The 12,783-nt window shown below is 50.1% G+C and overlaps 2 protein-coding genes across 8 annotated transcripts in view; one reads left to right on the top strand and one right to left on the bottom strand.

The window, feature by feature from the left end:
* Positions 1–1,804: 1,804 nt before the first annotated feature.
* Positions 1,805–6,944, bottom strand: Tmem187 (transmembrane protein 187). The gene is made up of 2 exons (XM_090326054.1): positions 6,600–6,944; positions 1,805–2,930 (listed from the first exon to the last, which is right to left on the bottom strand). Exon 2 carries the CDS (start codon positions 2,695–2,697, stop codon positions 1,858–1,860), a length of 840 nt encoding a protein of 279 aa, XP_090182180.1. The 5' UTR covers positions 2,698–2,930; positions 6,600–6,944; the 3' UTR covers positions 1,805–1,857.
* Positions 6,945–7,925: 981 nt separating this feature from the next.
* Positions 7,926–12,783, top strand: part of Hcfc1 (host cell factor C1) — a 28,114-nt gene continuing 23,256 nt past the window's right edge. For all 7 annotated transcript variants that reach the window (XM_090326423.1, XM_090326425.1, XM_090326424.1 and 4 more), the window contains exon 1: positions 7,926–8,820. In XM_090326423.1, the coding sequence (XP_090182549.1) occupies positions 8,628–8,820 (193 nt within the window). In that variant the 5' untranslated portion in view covers positions 7,926–8,627. The remainder of the gene's footprint in view (positions 8,821–12,783) is intronic.

Raw genomic sequence — 12,783 nt, 5'->3', positions numbered from 1 at the left:
CTTGAGTTCAAGCCCAGGGACTAGCCGAAAAAGAAAACCCTAATTCATGGGTTCAATGCTGTCATGGACATACTCAGTCTACTCAATGACAGATACAGGGGGATATCTAAGGCCCACCTGAGGGGTAGATCCATATACAACTTGGTCTCATTTTTGTTTTTTTTGCTTGTCTTGGGGCTTGAACTCGGGGCCTGGGCCCTGTTCCTGAGCTTCTTATGCTCAAGACTAATGGTCCACTTGAGCCCCAGTGCCACTTGTAGCCTTTTCTGTATATGTGGCAATGAAGAATCAAAGTCATGCATGCTAGGCTAGCACTCTGCCACTAACCTATACTCCAGCCCCTATCCCTGAACTTCTTTTTTTTTAAGTACTCTTTTAAATTTTTTGGGTTTTTTTCTTTTTTTGCCAGCTTTGGGCTTAAAATCAGGGCCTGAGCACTGTCCTTGGATTTTTCTCAAGGCTAGAGCTCTACCACTTGAGCCTCAGCACCACTTCTGGCTTTTTCTAAGTATGTGGTACCAAAGAATCGAACCCGGGTCTTCGTGCATGCTAGGCAAGCACTCTACCACTAGGCCAAACTCCCAGCCAAATCTATCCCTGAACTTTTGTGCTCAAGGCTAGTGCTCTACTTTGAGCCACAGTACCACTTCTGGTTTTCTGGTAGTTAAATGGATATAAGAGTCTCACGGATTTTTGTCACTGTGGCTCTGAACCTTGATCCTCAGATCTCAGCCTCCTGAATAGCTAGGATTACAGGCGGGAGCCACAAGCACATGGCTTTTTAAAATTTCTTCATGTAGACAAGCCCAATCTTAGTCCATGTGAGGTGACGTGGCTTTCTTGTGACTTGCCTGCAGTGAACATGAAATCAAGTAAGAGTGCAGCTGTCATGAATGTGTCAAGGAGTTAAGTGATGTCTCATCAAGCTGCCGCTAGACATATACAAGTCTACTCACTACTGGGGACATTCACTGGCCTGCTGTCACTAGGCTGCTACCTGGAAGATATTGCACACAATTACTCTCCCCACCTTGAGCATGGTCAAGTTCTTGGGGTTACCCCCCTCCATTTTCCTTTCTTTTCTTTTTCTGCCTACTCTTGAGATTTGAACTCAGGGCCTGGGCACTGTACTTGGACATATTTTTTTTTTGCTCAAGGCTAGTGCTCTACCACTTGAGCTACAGTACTTTTGGCCTTTTCTTTTTGTGGGTCATGGGGCTTGAATTCTGGGGCTGGGTGCTGACCCTGAGCTCTTCAGCTCAAGGCTACCACCCTAGCCTTGAGCCAAGCCCTACTTCCCAGGTCCTACTTCTCAGGTCCTTTTGTGCCTGGGCTGGCTTTGAACCTTGATCCTCAGATCTCAGCCTCCTGAGTAGCTAGGATGACAGGCGTGAGCCACCACCCCCAGCCACTTTTGGCTTTTTCTATGTATGTGGTAGGAGGCATCAAACCTAGGGCTTCATGCATGCTAGGCAAGTAGTCTACCACTAGGCCACCACTCCCCCCCCACCATTTTCTTTTTGAAATGTTCAAACTATAGAAAAATGGCAACAGTCTGAAGAACTGCAATAGTCTCTCGGCCTGCCTCTCCAGAAATAAAGTTTTTCCAGCAAGTTAGATAATAGAATTCACTTGCAAGGTTACAGCCTGAAACTGGACAGTGTGTGGTAGGAGCCTGCTAGATTGTCATTTACTGTCACACTCAGGACATCTGTTGACAAGAGAACGTTATTGTCAGGCCCCATCAGTCAGGCAGCTTCTTCCCGCAGGTTTTAAAATCTAACTTTATTGTTATTATCAAGGTATTGTTTTTAACTTTTTATTGTTATAAAGGTGATGTACAGAGAGGTTCCAATTTCACAAGCCAGATAATGACTCCATTGTCTTCCCCCATTTTGAATGCATCCTTTCCTTGGGATGGAGTTTCGGAGAAACATTTAAATTGGTCATAAACAAAAATGCAAAGTGGAACTGGAGCACATCACAGACTTTGGACCAGAAGTGGCCTGTGAGATGCTGGAAAGGATACCATTGTGCAAGCTCATGGTCATACAGCTTGAGGAGCACAAAACCCAGGCAGGAGAGCACGCTCAAGGCCAAGTAGGTGGCTGAGGCGTCACTGCCGTACCGCCAGTGAGTGCATAGGGCCTGTCCAACAGCAGCCAGCACGTGAACACCCAGCGCTACCTCAAACCCCTGCTGGTGCAGCAGAGCAAGGCCGTAACTGGATAGGGACAGGCCCTCGATGCACAGCAACAAGCAAGGGGTCCAGCCTCTATCTATAGAGAGGCACCAGGCCACCACCCATGCGAAAATAGGCAAGGTCAGCCACTGATCAAGCACTGCAGCACGATGTGCCTGGGTCCAGATCCGTAGGTACTGAACAGGGCCGTAGATCAGGGCCATGGTGGCGAACACATGGTTCAGGTACTGAGCCCTGTGCAGCTCAGTGGGCCGGGCCAGGGTGTTCGCATCTGTCCGCAGCCAGTACACTCCCAACAGCACGTAGGCCAAGTTAATGAGCGAGTTGAATGGCATGGCTACGAAGGCAGGTAGGCGGGCGTCCACGGCTTCCGCATAGTGCTCGTAGCCCACCTGTACAAAGACATCATCAAACACACCCATGGACACAATGGCCACACACACGCAACTGACCATGGAAACATGGCAGAGGGCCTGCCACGACTCAGGCTTCATTGTCACTGGGCTGGAGAGCTGAAAAACACAGCAGTCTTCACCTTTATTCAGAATTCCAATAAATGGCCTTTGTAAAGCATTCTTGGGCCTCCCAGCTGAGCAGGCAGGAAGAAGTCTCTGGGATTTCTGCTACAGATGCTAAGACTCTGCCTCGGGGCGGCTGCAGCAGGCTGGAGGAAGGCAGGAGGCTTTCTGATTGGCTGGTGCGAGGGGCCGACTGAGCTGCCTTTTTCCTTTGTGTTTATGAAAAGAATGTGGTTAGGAAAAAAAATGCTTCTAAAAAAGAGTCTCCATCTTCCCCCTTGTCAGCTTCAGGATCCACCCACAGTTTCCATCAGACAAAGAGTAAATAAGACTGAAACCTAGTGTGTCCTCACCTTCTAGCTCACTGCATCTAGACGTCTCCATTGCATACAGGCTTTGCATCTTCCCTCTCTTGACTCTACACACTACAAACTCCTGCTCACTGCATTTGGTAGAGCTCAGGAAGGCCCCCTCCTTCCCCTCACCTCTAGTCAAATGGAGTAGAAATATACAAGTTTCCAGCCCAGCTACAAAACCTTTTTGTGTGTGTGTGCCAGTCCTGGGGTTGGAACTCTGGGCCTGGGCACCATCCCAGAGCTTCATTTTGTTCAAGGCCAGTGTTCTCCCACTTGAACCAGAACATCACTTCTGGCTTTTGTGAGTAATTCACCTCTCACTGTACTGTGTGTTCTACAGATAAGAAGGGAAAGAAAAAGTCTCACAGCTAGCACCAATGGCTCATGCCTATAATCAGGAGGCTGACATCTGAGCATCTTAGTTGGTAGCCAGCTGAGGCGGAAAAGTGCCTGTAAGACTCTTTATCTCTAATTAACCACTCAAAAACAGGAAGTGGAGCTGTGGTTCAAAGTGGTAGAGTGCTAGCCTTGAGCAAAAAGAACTCAAGAACAGTGAGGGAACACTGAATTCAAGCATTAAGTCTGAAAAACAAAACAAAACACTTCACAAACTTTCCTGCTAGAGCTGGCTTTGAACCACAATCCTCTGATTTCTGCCTCCTGAGCAGCTAGGATTATTACAGGTGTGAGCCAGTGGTGCCTGGCTACCTTTGAGCTTTTTTTATTTTTTTGGTCAATCCTGGGACTTGAACTCTGGGACTGGGCATTGTTCCTGAGCTCTTCAGCTCAAGGCTACCACTCTACCCCTTGAGCCACAGAGTCACCGATAAGGGTCTCATGGACTTTAGTGCCCAAGTTAACTTTTAGTCTCCTAAGTAGCTAGGATTACAGGCGTGAGGCACTGGTGCCTGGCTGGCTACCTTTGGAGTTTTATGAGTATTGTTTCCATGGACATTTATGGACAAGAGTTGATGTGAACAGTCCTTTTCCTGGTTCTTTGGAAGATGAAGTCTCACAGACTTTTCTACCCAGTTAACTTTCAACTGTACATCCTTTGTACCTCAGCCTCCTGAGTAGCTAGGATTACAGACATGAGCCATCAGTGCAAAGGCACAAAGTCTGTTGTTTTTTTTTTTCTCTGAGTCCTGGGCTGTGGTTTTCTCAAAGCCAGAGCTCTACCACTTGAGCCACAGCTTTTACTGTGTATATGGTACTGAGAAATTGAATCCGGGTCTTCGTGCATGCAGGCAAGCACTCTACTATGAGGCCACATTCCTTAGCCCCACAATGCCCTTTTTAATCAAATCTCCAGATAAGCTAAAACACATTACAAACCGTACAATGTTTGACTATGTGGCTTGCACTAGAAGAGAGTAAAAACTTCCCCTTCTATCCTACTTGCAGTGTAGAACCCCAAATCATCTTTCTTCTCTGTTCCATGACAAAACCTTCCAATGCCTGCAGTCAGAGAACCAGACTATCACTGTTAATGGTTGTAGGACCTGTTGCAATGTGAGTCAGCAAAGTAGTAGAGATGTATATTGTTTTCTTTTTCTTTGTTTCTTTGTTGTTTTTTTTTTTTGTGGGACATGGGGTTTGGAGTCTGGGCCTGGGCACTATCCCTGAGCTCTTCAGCTCAAGGCTATAGCCTTACCCCTTGAGCCATAGAGCCACTTCTAATTTTCTAGTGATTAACTGGAAATAAGAGTCTAACTATATTTTGTGCCCAGGCTGGGTTTGAACCTTGACCCTCAGATCTCAGCCTCCTGAATCGCTAGGATTACAGGCGTGAGCCATAGGCGCCCAGCCTTGGCTGTTTTCTTCTTAGGACAGGGGGTTGCTGTGTAACACTTAAGCTGGCCTTGAAATCCTAATCTGCCAGTTTCTACCTTATGTCCTGTCAGTATATGATGTACACAACCAGACCTGGCCCGAAATGTAATAACACTGGTGGAAGAAGATGTTCAATTCTATGAAAATGACTCATACAAGGAGGTAAACAGACATGAAGGAGAGCCCTCAAGGGCCCCCTCCTCCCACACCAGTCTTTCTTCCTGTCCTTGCTGTCCCATTTAGTAACTATACCATTCTAAGTGTCAGTGTGCTCATCTTCAAAATGTGGGAAGTAACAGTACCTTCACAAGTTGATTCTGGCATCTCAGGTTCCTGAGTAATTAGGGCTACAGGCATGAGGCACTAGCACGTAGTGAAAATCAGTGTCTTGGTCAGATTTGAAGGACCATCCACGTGAGAGTGGCTGCTGGTTAATGCATGCAGTTCACGATAACAAGCAAGTCTTGATGGAAGCCCCTTACCTGGAAGACTTTCATACTTAACTCGGCTTGGTAGAGCATGTTTGCAATACCAGCACTCTGAAGGCGGAGTCAAGAGGGGTTTCAGTGTTACAGCCAGACTGAGTCACAGTGAGATACTATGTCAAATATATATTTACAACTTGTGTGACTTGTCCAAAAGACCCCAGACCCAAAAGTCAGTGCCGTTGAAGTATTATCTGCCAGGTGTCAAGAGAAGCTAGACGAAACGTATGCCACAGAGCAAGAGTTATAGCAATTGAGTGGTCTGGAGGAGTGGTTTAACCTTTGCTTTTTGTTACTTTTTTCAGTCTTTCATCTTTTCCAATAGTGCTAACGATTGTTTTACTTTTGTATTATCTATACTAGTATATGGTTTTAAAACAAATGTAAGCTACACAGTAACCCACCTAGTTTGTCCGGGGGACTTGGACAGTTGATTACTTAACACTTTCAGCCTGGCTTCAGATAGATTCTTTGCTATCTCAAGAAAGGAGAGTTGGTTTCCATACCTTTGCTGGATTTTCTCCTCAGTGAAGTGGAGAATGTTTAACTTTTGTTCCCAGCTTGCCACCCTGAATTGTAGCAGATAGGAGAGTGTCTAGAAGTGTACTGTCACTCCAGCTGAAGCATAGACATATTGCCATGGTGGCATGGCAATATTATAATCAGGGGTGTTTGGTTGTGCTACAGTCCTTTATGACCTTTTTATATGAGTGTTTGTAAGTGCATAAAGTGAAATATAATATATTTAATACATGGAAAGAAGATTGCAGTATTTCTGATTAAGTATGATATGGCAATGTGTGTCCTTCTTTATTAATACATTAAACTGTAAATTGTTGTAATTGTGAGATCTTATAAAGATCGTATGAGATCTTTTTATTATAATTGCAAGATGTGATACTTGTATAGGATGTGAAAGGATCTGTCCATTTTCTTTGTGAATAAAGAGGTTTGGCTAATTCTCTGTGTTGTGCTTCTTGTATTTGTAATATCAAGTAATGTCCTCTAACTCAGGATTACTACTAATAAAAAAAATGTAAAAAAGAGATGAAGTAAAGTCGTGAAGCCATCATGTGTTCATGCAACAGTCTGAAGGGAGAAGATACCAGCTTAGGAAACGTATGCGACCGCCTGAATGTGGCAGTGCAAAGTGTCAGGCGGAGTCGTGGGACAGCTGGAACATGAGGATAATGTTGGTACCCACCTTTCAAGGTTGTCCTGAGAATTCAGAATATTGGCGCGAAAAGGGTAGCGACATCCATCCGGGTATTTTTTTGTCTGTCTTGCTTTGGTGGTGCAAATTCAAATCCAGAAAAAGGGCGGACCCCGAAAGGCGACCGTGCGCCTGCGCAAGGGGCGGGGTGTGTAGCCCTGGGAAGCAGGCGGGCCGAGATGACGCGGGAAGACGCGAATGATGTAAGCAGCTCCCTTGTTCGTCGTTTCAGCGCTACCGGTGCTCCGCCCGTCCTGAGATTAACAGGACTTGAGGAGGGCGGTGGTGGGGCTAGGCGCCCGCGGTCGCGAGTTTAGAGCTGCTTTCTTTCGCTGGGAATAAGAAGGAGGCGGCGGCACCGGGGGCGGTGCTGCAGGGCCTGGGAGCCGCGCAGCTCCGCCCCGTGCGCTCCGCCGCGTCACCGCCCACGCTGGGCCCGCCCCCAGCTTCCGTTCCCGAGCTGCGTCTTGCAGCTGCCCTGTGTGTGGGGGGCGGGAAACATGGTTACTTCCTAGTCGGAATCGGCAGCTACTGTATCTCTTGTTTGCTACCTTTAACAATGTGTGCCCCGGTCTCCGCTAGTTGATCAGAGGTCACTCCTCGGGCACGTATCCGTTTCTGACGGGAGCGTGTTCCCAGGGGGAGGAGAGGGGGCGGGCTGGGACGCGTCGCGGACTTAATATTCTCATCCGGGCATTCCCAAGTGCCGCCGCCATCTTTGTTTTGTGCTGAAAGTCGCTATTGACGCCCACGGCTGACCGGGCGAGAAGTGGCAAGATGGCGGCTCCCAGAGCGGAGGCGTGGAGGCGCCCTGGGAGGGCGGGACATGGGGCGGAGCACACTTGCACCTGACCCAAGGCCAGCTCGAACCCTAGCCTTCTGCGTTCCAGCTCCAGGTCCGCAGGTCTGCAAGCAGTGCGGGACTGTGAGAGAAACTGAGCCCAGAGGCGTAGCCATGCGCGGGCGGGGGAACGATGACGTCGCCCGACCCCACCCCCTCGCCCGACCGCCGCCGCCATGTTTAGTTGTTACTTCTTTACACAAGATGGCGGCTCCCAGGGAGGAGGCATGAGTACCCTGCCGTTACTGCTTCTCCTGCCGTACAGTTGCCACGTCGGGGCCTAGCTCTGGCTCTTTGCATCGGCTTCTGTGGGAAGGAGTCCTAAAGAGGGAAGCGAAGACTGGACACTGCCCGGCTTTTGGCTTGCATTGGAAGAACCTAACGCAGGAGGAAGAGAACAGGGGGGGAAGGGGGGAGGTAGTCTCAAGATGGCGGCTCCCAGGGTGGCAGGCGCAGCCTGAGCTGCCTCAGACACGCAGTGAACGGAGGGGTGCAAGACCTCACGAGCTGTACGGCCCGTGCTCTCGGGAAGCCGCCGACGCATCGCTGTGCTTTCATCGGCTTCTGTCGCGTCTCCCTTCCCTGGGAGGGTTGAGGTTGCTTGGGGAGCGGTGCTTATACTGTGTTGGGCGGGGAAGCGGGTCGGGCTCAAGATGGCGGCTCCCACAATGGTGGTTTAAGCGCCGGCGGAGAGGGGACGATCACGGCGTTTGTGGCTCCTTTCCACCCGCCCCGGAAGCCAGCCAGTGCCGAGCACTTGGGGGTGTGGGAACCGGGCCGGGGCTCCGCCATTTCCGGCGGGGGAGGGCTACGACTGAGGAAGGGAGGAGAGAGAGGCGTCTCAAGATGGCGGCTCCCAGAGCCTCTCGTCGGAGCTTGTAAGCGGGAGGATCCGGGCAAATAGTCAGGGCGGCGGGTCTCGGTGGCCTCCGGCTTTTTGAGCGTAGGTGCTCGAGAGTTGGGAGAATCTTGCGAGAAGACCGGGTGAGCGAGAAGAACGGGAAGAGGCAAAGGGTAGGGGAGTAGTTAAGATGGCGGCCTCCATGGAGTCATCTACCGCGGTGTGAACCGCCGCTTCTCCGTGAGAGCTGCCTTAGAGCAAAGGGGGTGTGTGTGCGGCATTGAGGGGCTCCTTTCCCGCTTGACGACTTCTTCCCACCTCACCCTGTCCTGTTACTATGGCTTCGGCCGTGTCGCCCGCCAACTCGCCGGCGGTGCTATTACAGCCCCGCTGGAAGCGAGTGGTGGGCTGGTCGGGTCCTGTACCCCGACCTCGCCATGGCCATCGAGCCGTGGCCATCAAGGAGCTCATCGTGGTGTTTGGCGGTGGCAATGAAGGAATAGTGGACGAACTGCACGTGTACAACACGGGTGAGTGCAAAGGCGTCTGTATCGTTAGATCTTTCCCTCCATCTCCCTCTCCCTCCTTCCCTCTCTGCTCATCCCCTTCCCCCCTCCGCCTTCCCCCCCCCTCCGCCGCCTGCCTCTTTTCCTCCCTCCTCCCTACCCCCCTCTCCCTCGGGCCCCCCTCCACCTTTTTTTTTCCGCTCTGCCAGTTTCTCAGCTCTTCCTAGGTCTTCTCCCCCACCCTGACACCCCCGGACTTTGCGGGGTTTGAATGTTACATTTTGTTACTTGGATGGAACGCCATAGTCCGGAGGGGAGGGGAGAAGAGGGAGGTATATGCACCGCTGGTGACTTCCGACGTACTCCGTTACCCGGCTGAAGGAGGCGGGCGGAGATGTCCCCCTCCCTTCTCTTCATCATCCCTGGTGTCCATGCCCATTCAGGAGAAACAACCAATTCTAGATGACTGATATCTTCCCTGCCTCTAGTAAAACGGAGGAAAGCACTTTGGGGACCAGAGTTTATCAGTCTACCAAACTATTTCCCACGTTATGCTTCTGGGGTCTTAGAGACCCACAGGATGAGGGGCTGCGCATCCTTCTGCCTTTGGCTTTTCTGCAACCTTTTATTTTAGTGTGTGTGTGTGTGTGTGTGTGTGTGTGTGCGTGCGTGCGTGCGTGCGTGCATGCGCACACATGTGTTTATGTGTGAGTGTGAATGATGCCTTTTTTCTCCAGTCTGCTTCCTTCCATTGAGGACATGAATTTGAATTCCTTTCCGCTAGACCAGGTGGTCCAGCACTTCCCTCTTGAGTGACATGAAAGGGGCAATCTTTCTACCTTCTCTCCTAAACATAAGCTTTTGTTAATTGTGTAGGGCCACTGCAGGTATAGCTGACACACCATCTGGCCCTTGTCCCTTCCCTCGTGGGAGCCACATGTCCCTTCCCTGGTCGCCGTGTTGAGTCTCTAGGGCAGAAAGCCTGCTGCTTCACCACAGCTTTTCCCCATCCTTCCCCTGTGGTGGCCTCTTGGCCCTTTAGGCACAGCTAGTACCACATTGGCCCCCAGGACCTTCACCTTGCTCTTGACAGAAGGTGAACAGTCTTGTGGAGCCTGCATTGTGAGTGTGGGTTTCACCCCAAGAAAGAGAACCTGCAAGACCATAGCAAGGCAGGAGAGCAGCCTGTACTGCTGGTGGACTTCAGGAAACTCACATCTTGTAGAGCTGTTTCGTTTGCTGTCACTGCTTGCCAGCTCCGTTGCCTCTTCTCTCGCGTCCATCTTCCCAAAACTCTAGTAGTCACCCTGAAGGACCTCCTCTTGCTTAGAAGGGTGCAGCAAGTGCCATTTTTTGACTAGCCCCAGTTGTCAACTTGGTCCAGGGCTGGCAACAGGCAGAGTAAGGGACGTTTTGATGTGAGTCCAGACAGGTCTCCAGTGCCTCAGGTTATTTCCCCCCTGCGAACTTGACTTTGAAAGGTTAGCGGGGTGCTGGTAACCCTTTCCATTCCTGATCTCCTTAGCACCTGTTGCCTCTAGGGAGCAGGGCTTTTCTCAGGGCTGCCACAGGAAAGAGGGGGGTGTCACTGGGGTTTGTGCCGAGGCAGTTGTAGGGACAGGAATTAGCCCAGTAAGCTAAAGCCAAGGGCTGGGTTGTAACTTCTTCAGTGGTAGGACTGTTTTTAGAGATGCCCTGGCCAGGAGCAGCACCGGCTCTGCTCCTTGGACCAACTTTCTCTTAAGGCCTGGAGCAGGCTCCTTGGCAGGGAAATGCAATTTTAGAAAGTAGGGCAGGGGCCTAATTACAGTCAGCTCCAAAGTCCACTGCAGGCCTTGCCTTGGCTCCCTGGGGCCCTCTGCATATTCATTAGTTTATTAAAATGAATTGACCACTTTGGCAATCGTTCTGTTAACCAATCTGCAAAGATAAGATGGGTGTTAGCTAGCCTTTCTTTACAGTCAGAGTAGCACTTTGGAAGTCATCACAAGGAATTTCTTAGGTGGCTTTTTGAGACAGCAGCTGGCAGACTTGTTCTTCCCCAAACTGTCCAGTATTTTCGTGGATCCAGAATACGCTAAGCTCAGACTCTTGAAAGTTCTAACGGGTGTCGATGCTGTCCTGCCTGCCTGTCCTTTCTGATTGCAGCCTTTTCCCCTTACTTACCTTGGTTTTGTAGAAGGTATTTCCCCCGGCACTGTCCCTAGCACTTTCCTTCTGCGGAATCGACCCTTGAAAAGCTTTTCTCTGAAGAGCAGGCCCGCTGAACGCTTCTTTGCTCAGGTCGAAAAGCACTTGAGATGTGCGTGCCTTGCTGACTTGGTCAACAAGTGTAATCTGGAGATGGTGAGGATATGGGGTGGAGTGTGAGACAGAAAGCAAGTACATGTTCTTCCTCTTTGGAGGCAGTTACCACCAAGCCTGAGGGGTGCCTTGAATAGCCTTTGGGAGGTGGTAGGGTAGCTCCTCTCCCTGTCCTTGGGGATTTCATTTTCATGAGACAAAGTAGATTACCTAGAGGCCCTGAGCCAAAGGATTGAGAGCCTGGTCGAGTGCAGTGCACCCTGCTGAAGCAGGCTGTGCATGTGAGTTCTTGTCCTCACTGCCTTTTTTGGCCTCGGTGGTTTTCAGTGTCATGGACTTGTGGAGGAATTTTGAGAGATACTGAATGAGACTTCCTTGTTTCTGCAGCTGAGGAAATTGGGGTCCAAAGAGGGGAAGTTACAGGCTCAGGTCACCTCACCAGCTGGTGGAAGAATTGGGCGGGAACCCAACCTTCACCAGAACTGCCCTACTTGTCTTTTACTCAGTTAACTGGCTGCCTGCTGCCGCCTTTAAACCACCTCTGTTTTCCTCTTGTCACTGGGCCTAGCTAACTGATCACGAACTGAAACTAGTATCTCATTTGCTCTCCCTCCATTCCAATTCTTTCTGGCTTCTTTTCTTACCAGTCTCTACAAGGCACTTCCTGATTTAGCCCAGTAGTTTGGCATTCCTGAAATCTGTTTACCCTTCCAGGCCTGGCTACAATGTTACCTCTTCTGAGGAACCCTTTCTGTTACTTTTTTTTCCCCTTTGGGCTAGTCCTGAACTTGAACTTGGGCCTGAACATTGTCCTTGGATTTTTCTGAAGGCTAGTGTTCTATCACTTGAGCCACAGCACCACTTCTGGCTTTTTTACTATGTATGTGGTACTGAGGACTCAAACCTGGGTCTTCATGCATGCAAGGCAAGCACTCTACCACTAGGCCATGTTTTCAGCCAGGGGTACACTCCATTCTCCGCTCTTATAGGTGTACTTCCCTTGGCTGAAGGAGGGATTCAGAGCCTTCCTACCAAATGGGCGATAGGAGGTGGCTCCTTTGCCTCCTCACATGGGCCTGCTGCACCGGAAATGCATTGCTGTGACACATCGAACAAAAAGGAAGCAGACTACTCAAACTTGGCCATCTGCTCTGCTTCTTGGGTGCCAGTCTCTAGCTAGTGAAGGGACAGGAGCAACTATAAGTGGAATTGAAATCCTATGAAGAAGGATAGGAGACCTGGTAAAGCAGAGGTGGGCTTTAGCTTAGTTGAGGAGAGGGAAGGTGGATGTACTTACCTCACTTAGAGTTCCACATTTGGGTAGCCCATTTATCCCCTAAATTCCCTACCAACGAGAGTCAGACTAGAGGGTAGTATAGTTAGTGACATGCCAGGGCATGTCCAGAATGAGGGACCCAAGGCTTGAGTTACAGGATACCCCCAACACGTGATAGAGGGGAGGCTGAGTGCAGCTGTTGGGCTTAAAAGACAAGAGGAAGAGAACTCACTCTTCCATGGGGTGAAAGGAGGAAAGGCAGTTAGGTCCTAGCAGGATCTGCACTCCATGATAGACTCTTGGTGGGGGTTGGGAAGAGCCCCTGCCTTGCACCACATCAGCACCTGTTGGATCCCATTGAAGGAGCTGGTCATCTGGAGGCTAACGAGTATGCATTTCATTTCTAG

Source organism: Megascapheus bottae, chromosome X (assembly GCF_031878675.1).
Source record: "Megascapheus bottae isolate mThoBot1 chromosome X, mThoBot2.hap1, whole genome shotgun sequence".
NCBI classification, from domain to species: domain Eukaryota; kingdom Metazoa; phylum Chordata; class Mammalia; order Rodentia; family Geomyidae; genus Megascapheus; species Megascapheus bottae.
This window is presented reverse-complemented; position numbering and strand designations above follow the sequence as displayed.

What these genes read in the sequence shown, in the direction of transcription:
- Tmem187 (XM_090326054.1), bottom strand. Translation starts at nt 2,697, where the DNA reads ATGAAGCCTGAGTCGTGGCAGGCCCTCTGCCATGTTTCCATGGTCAGT.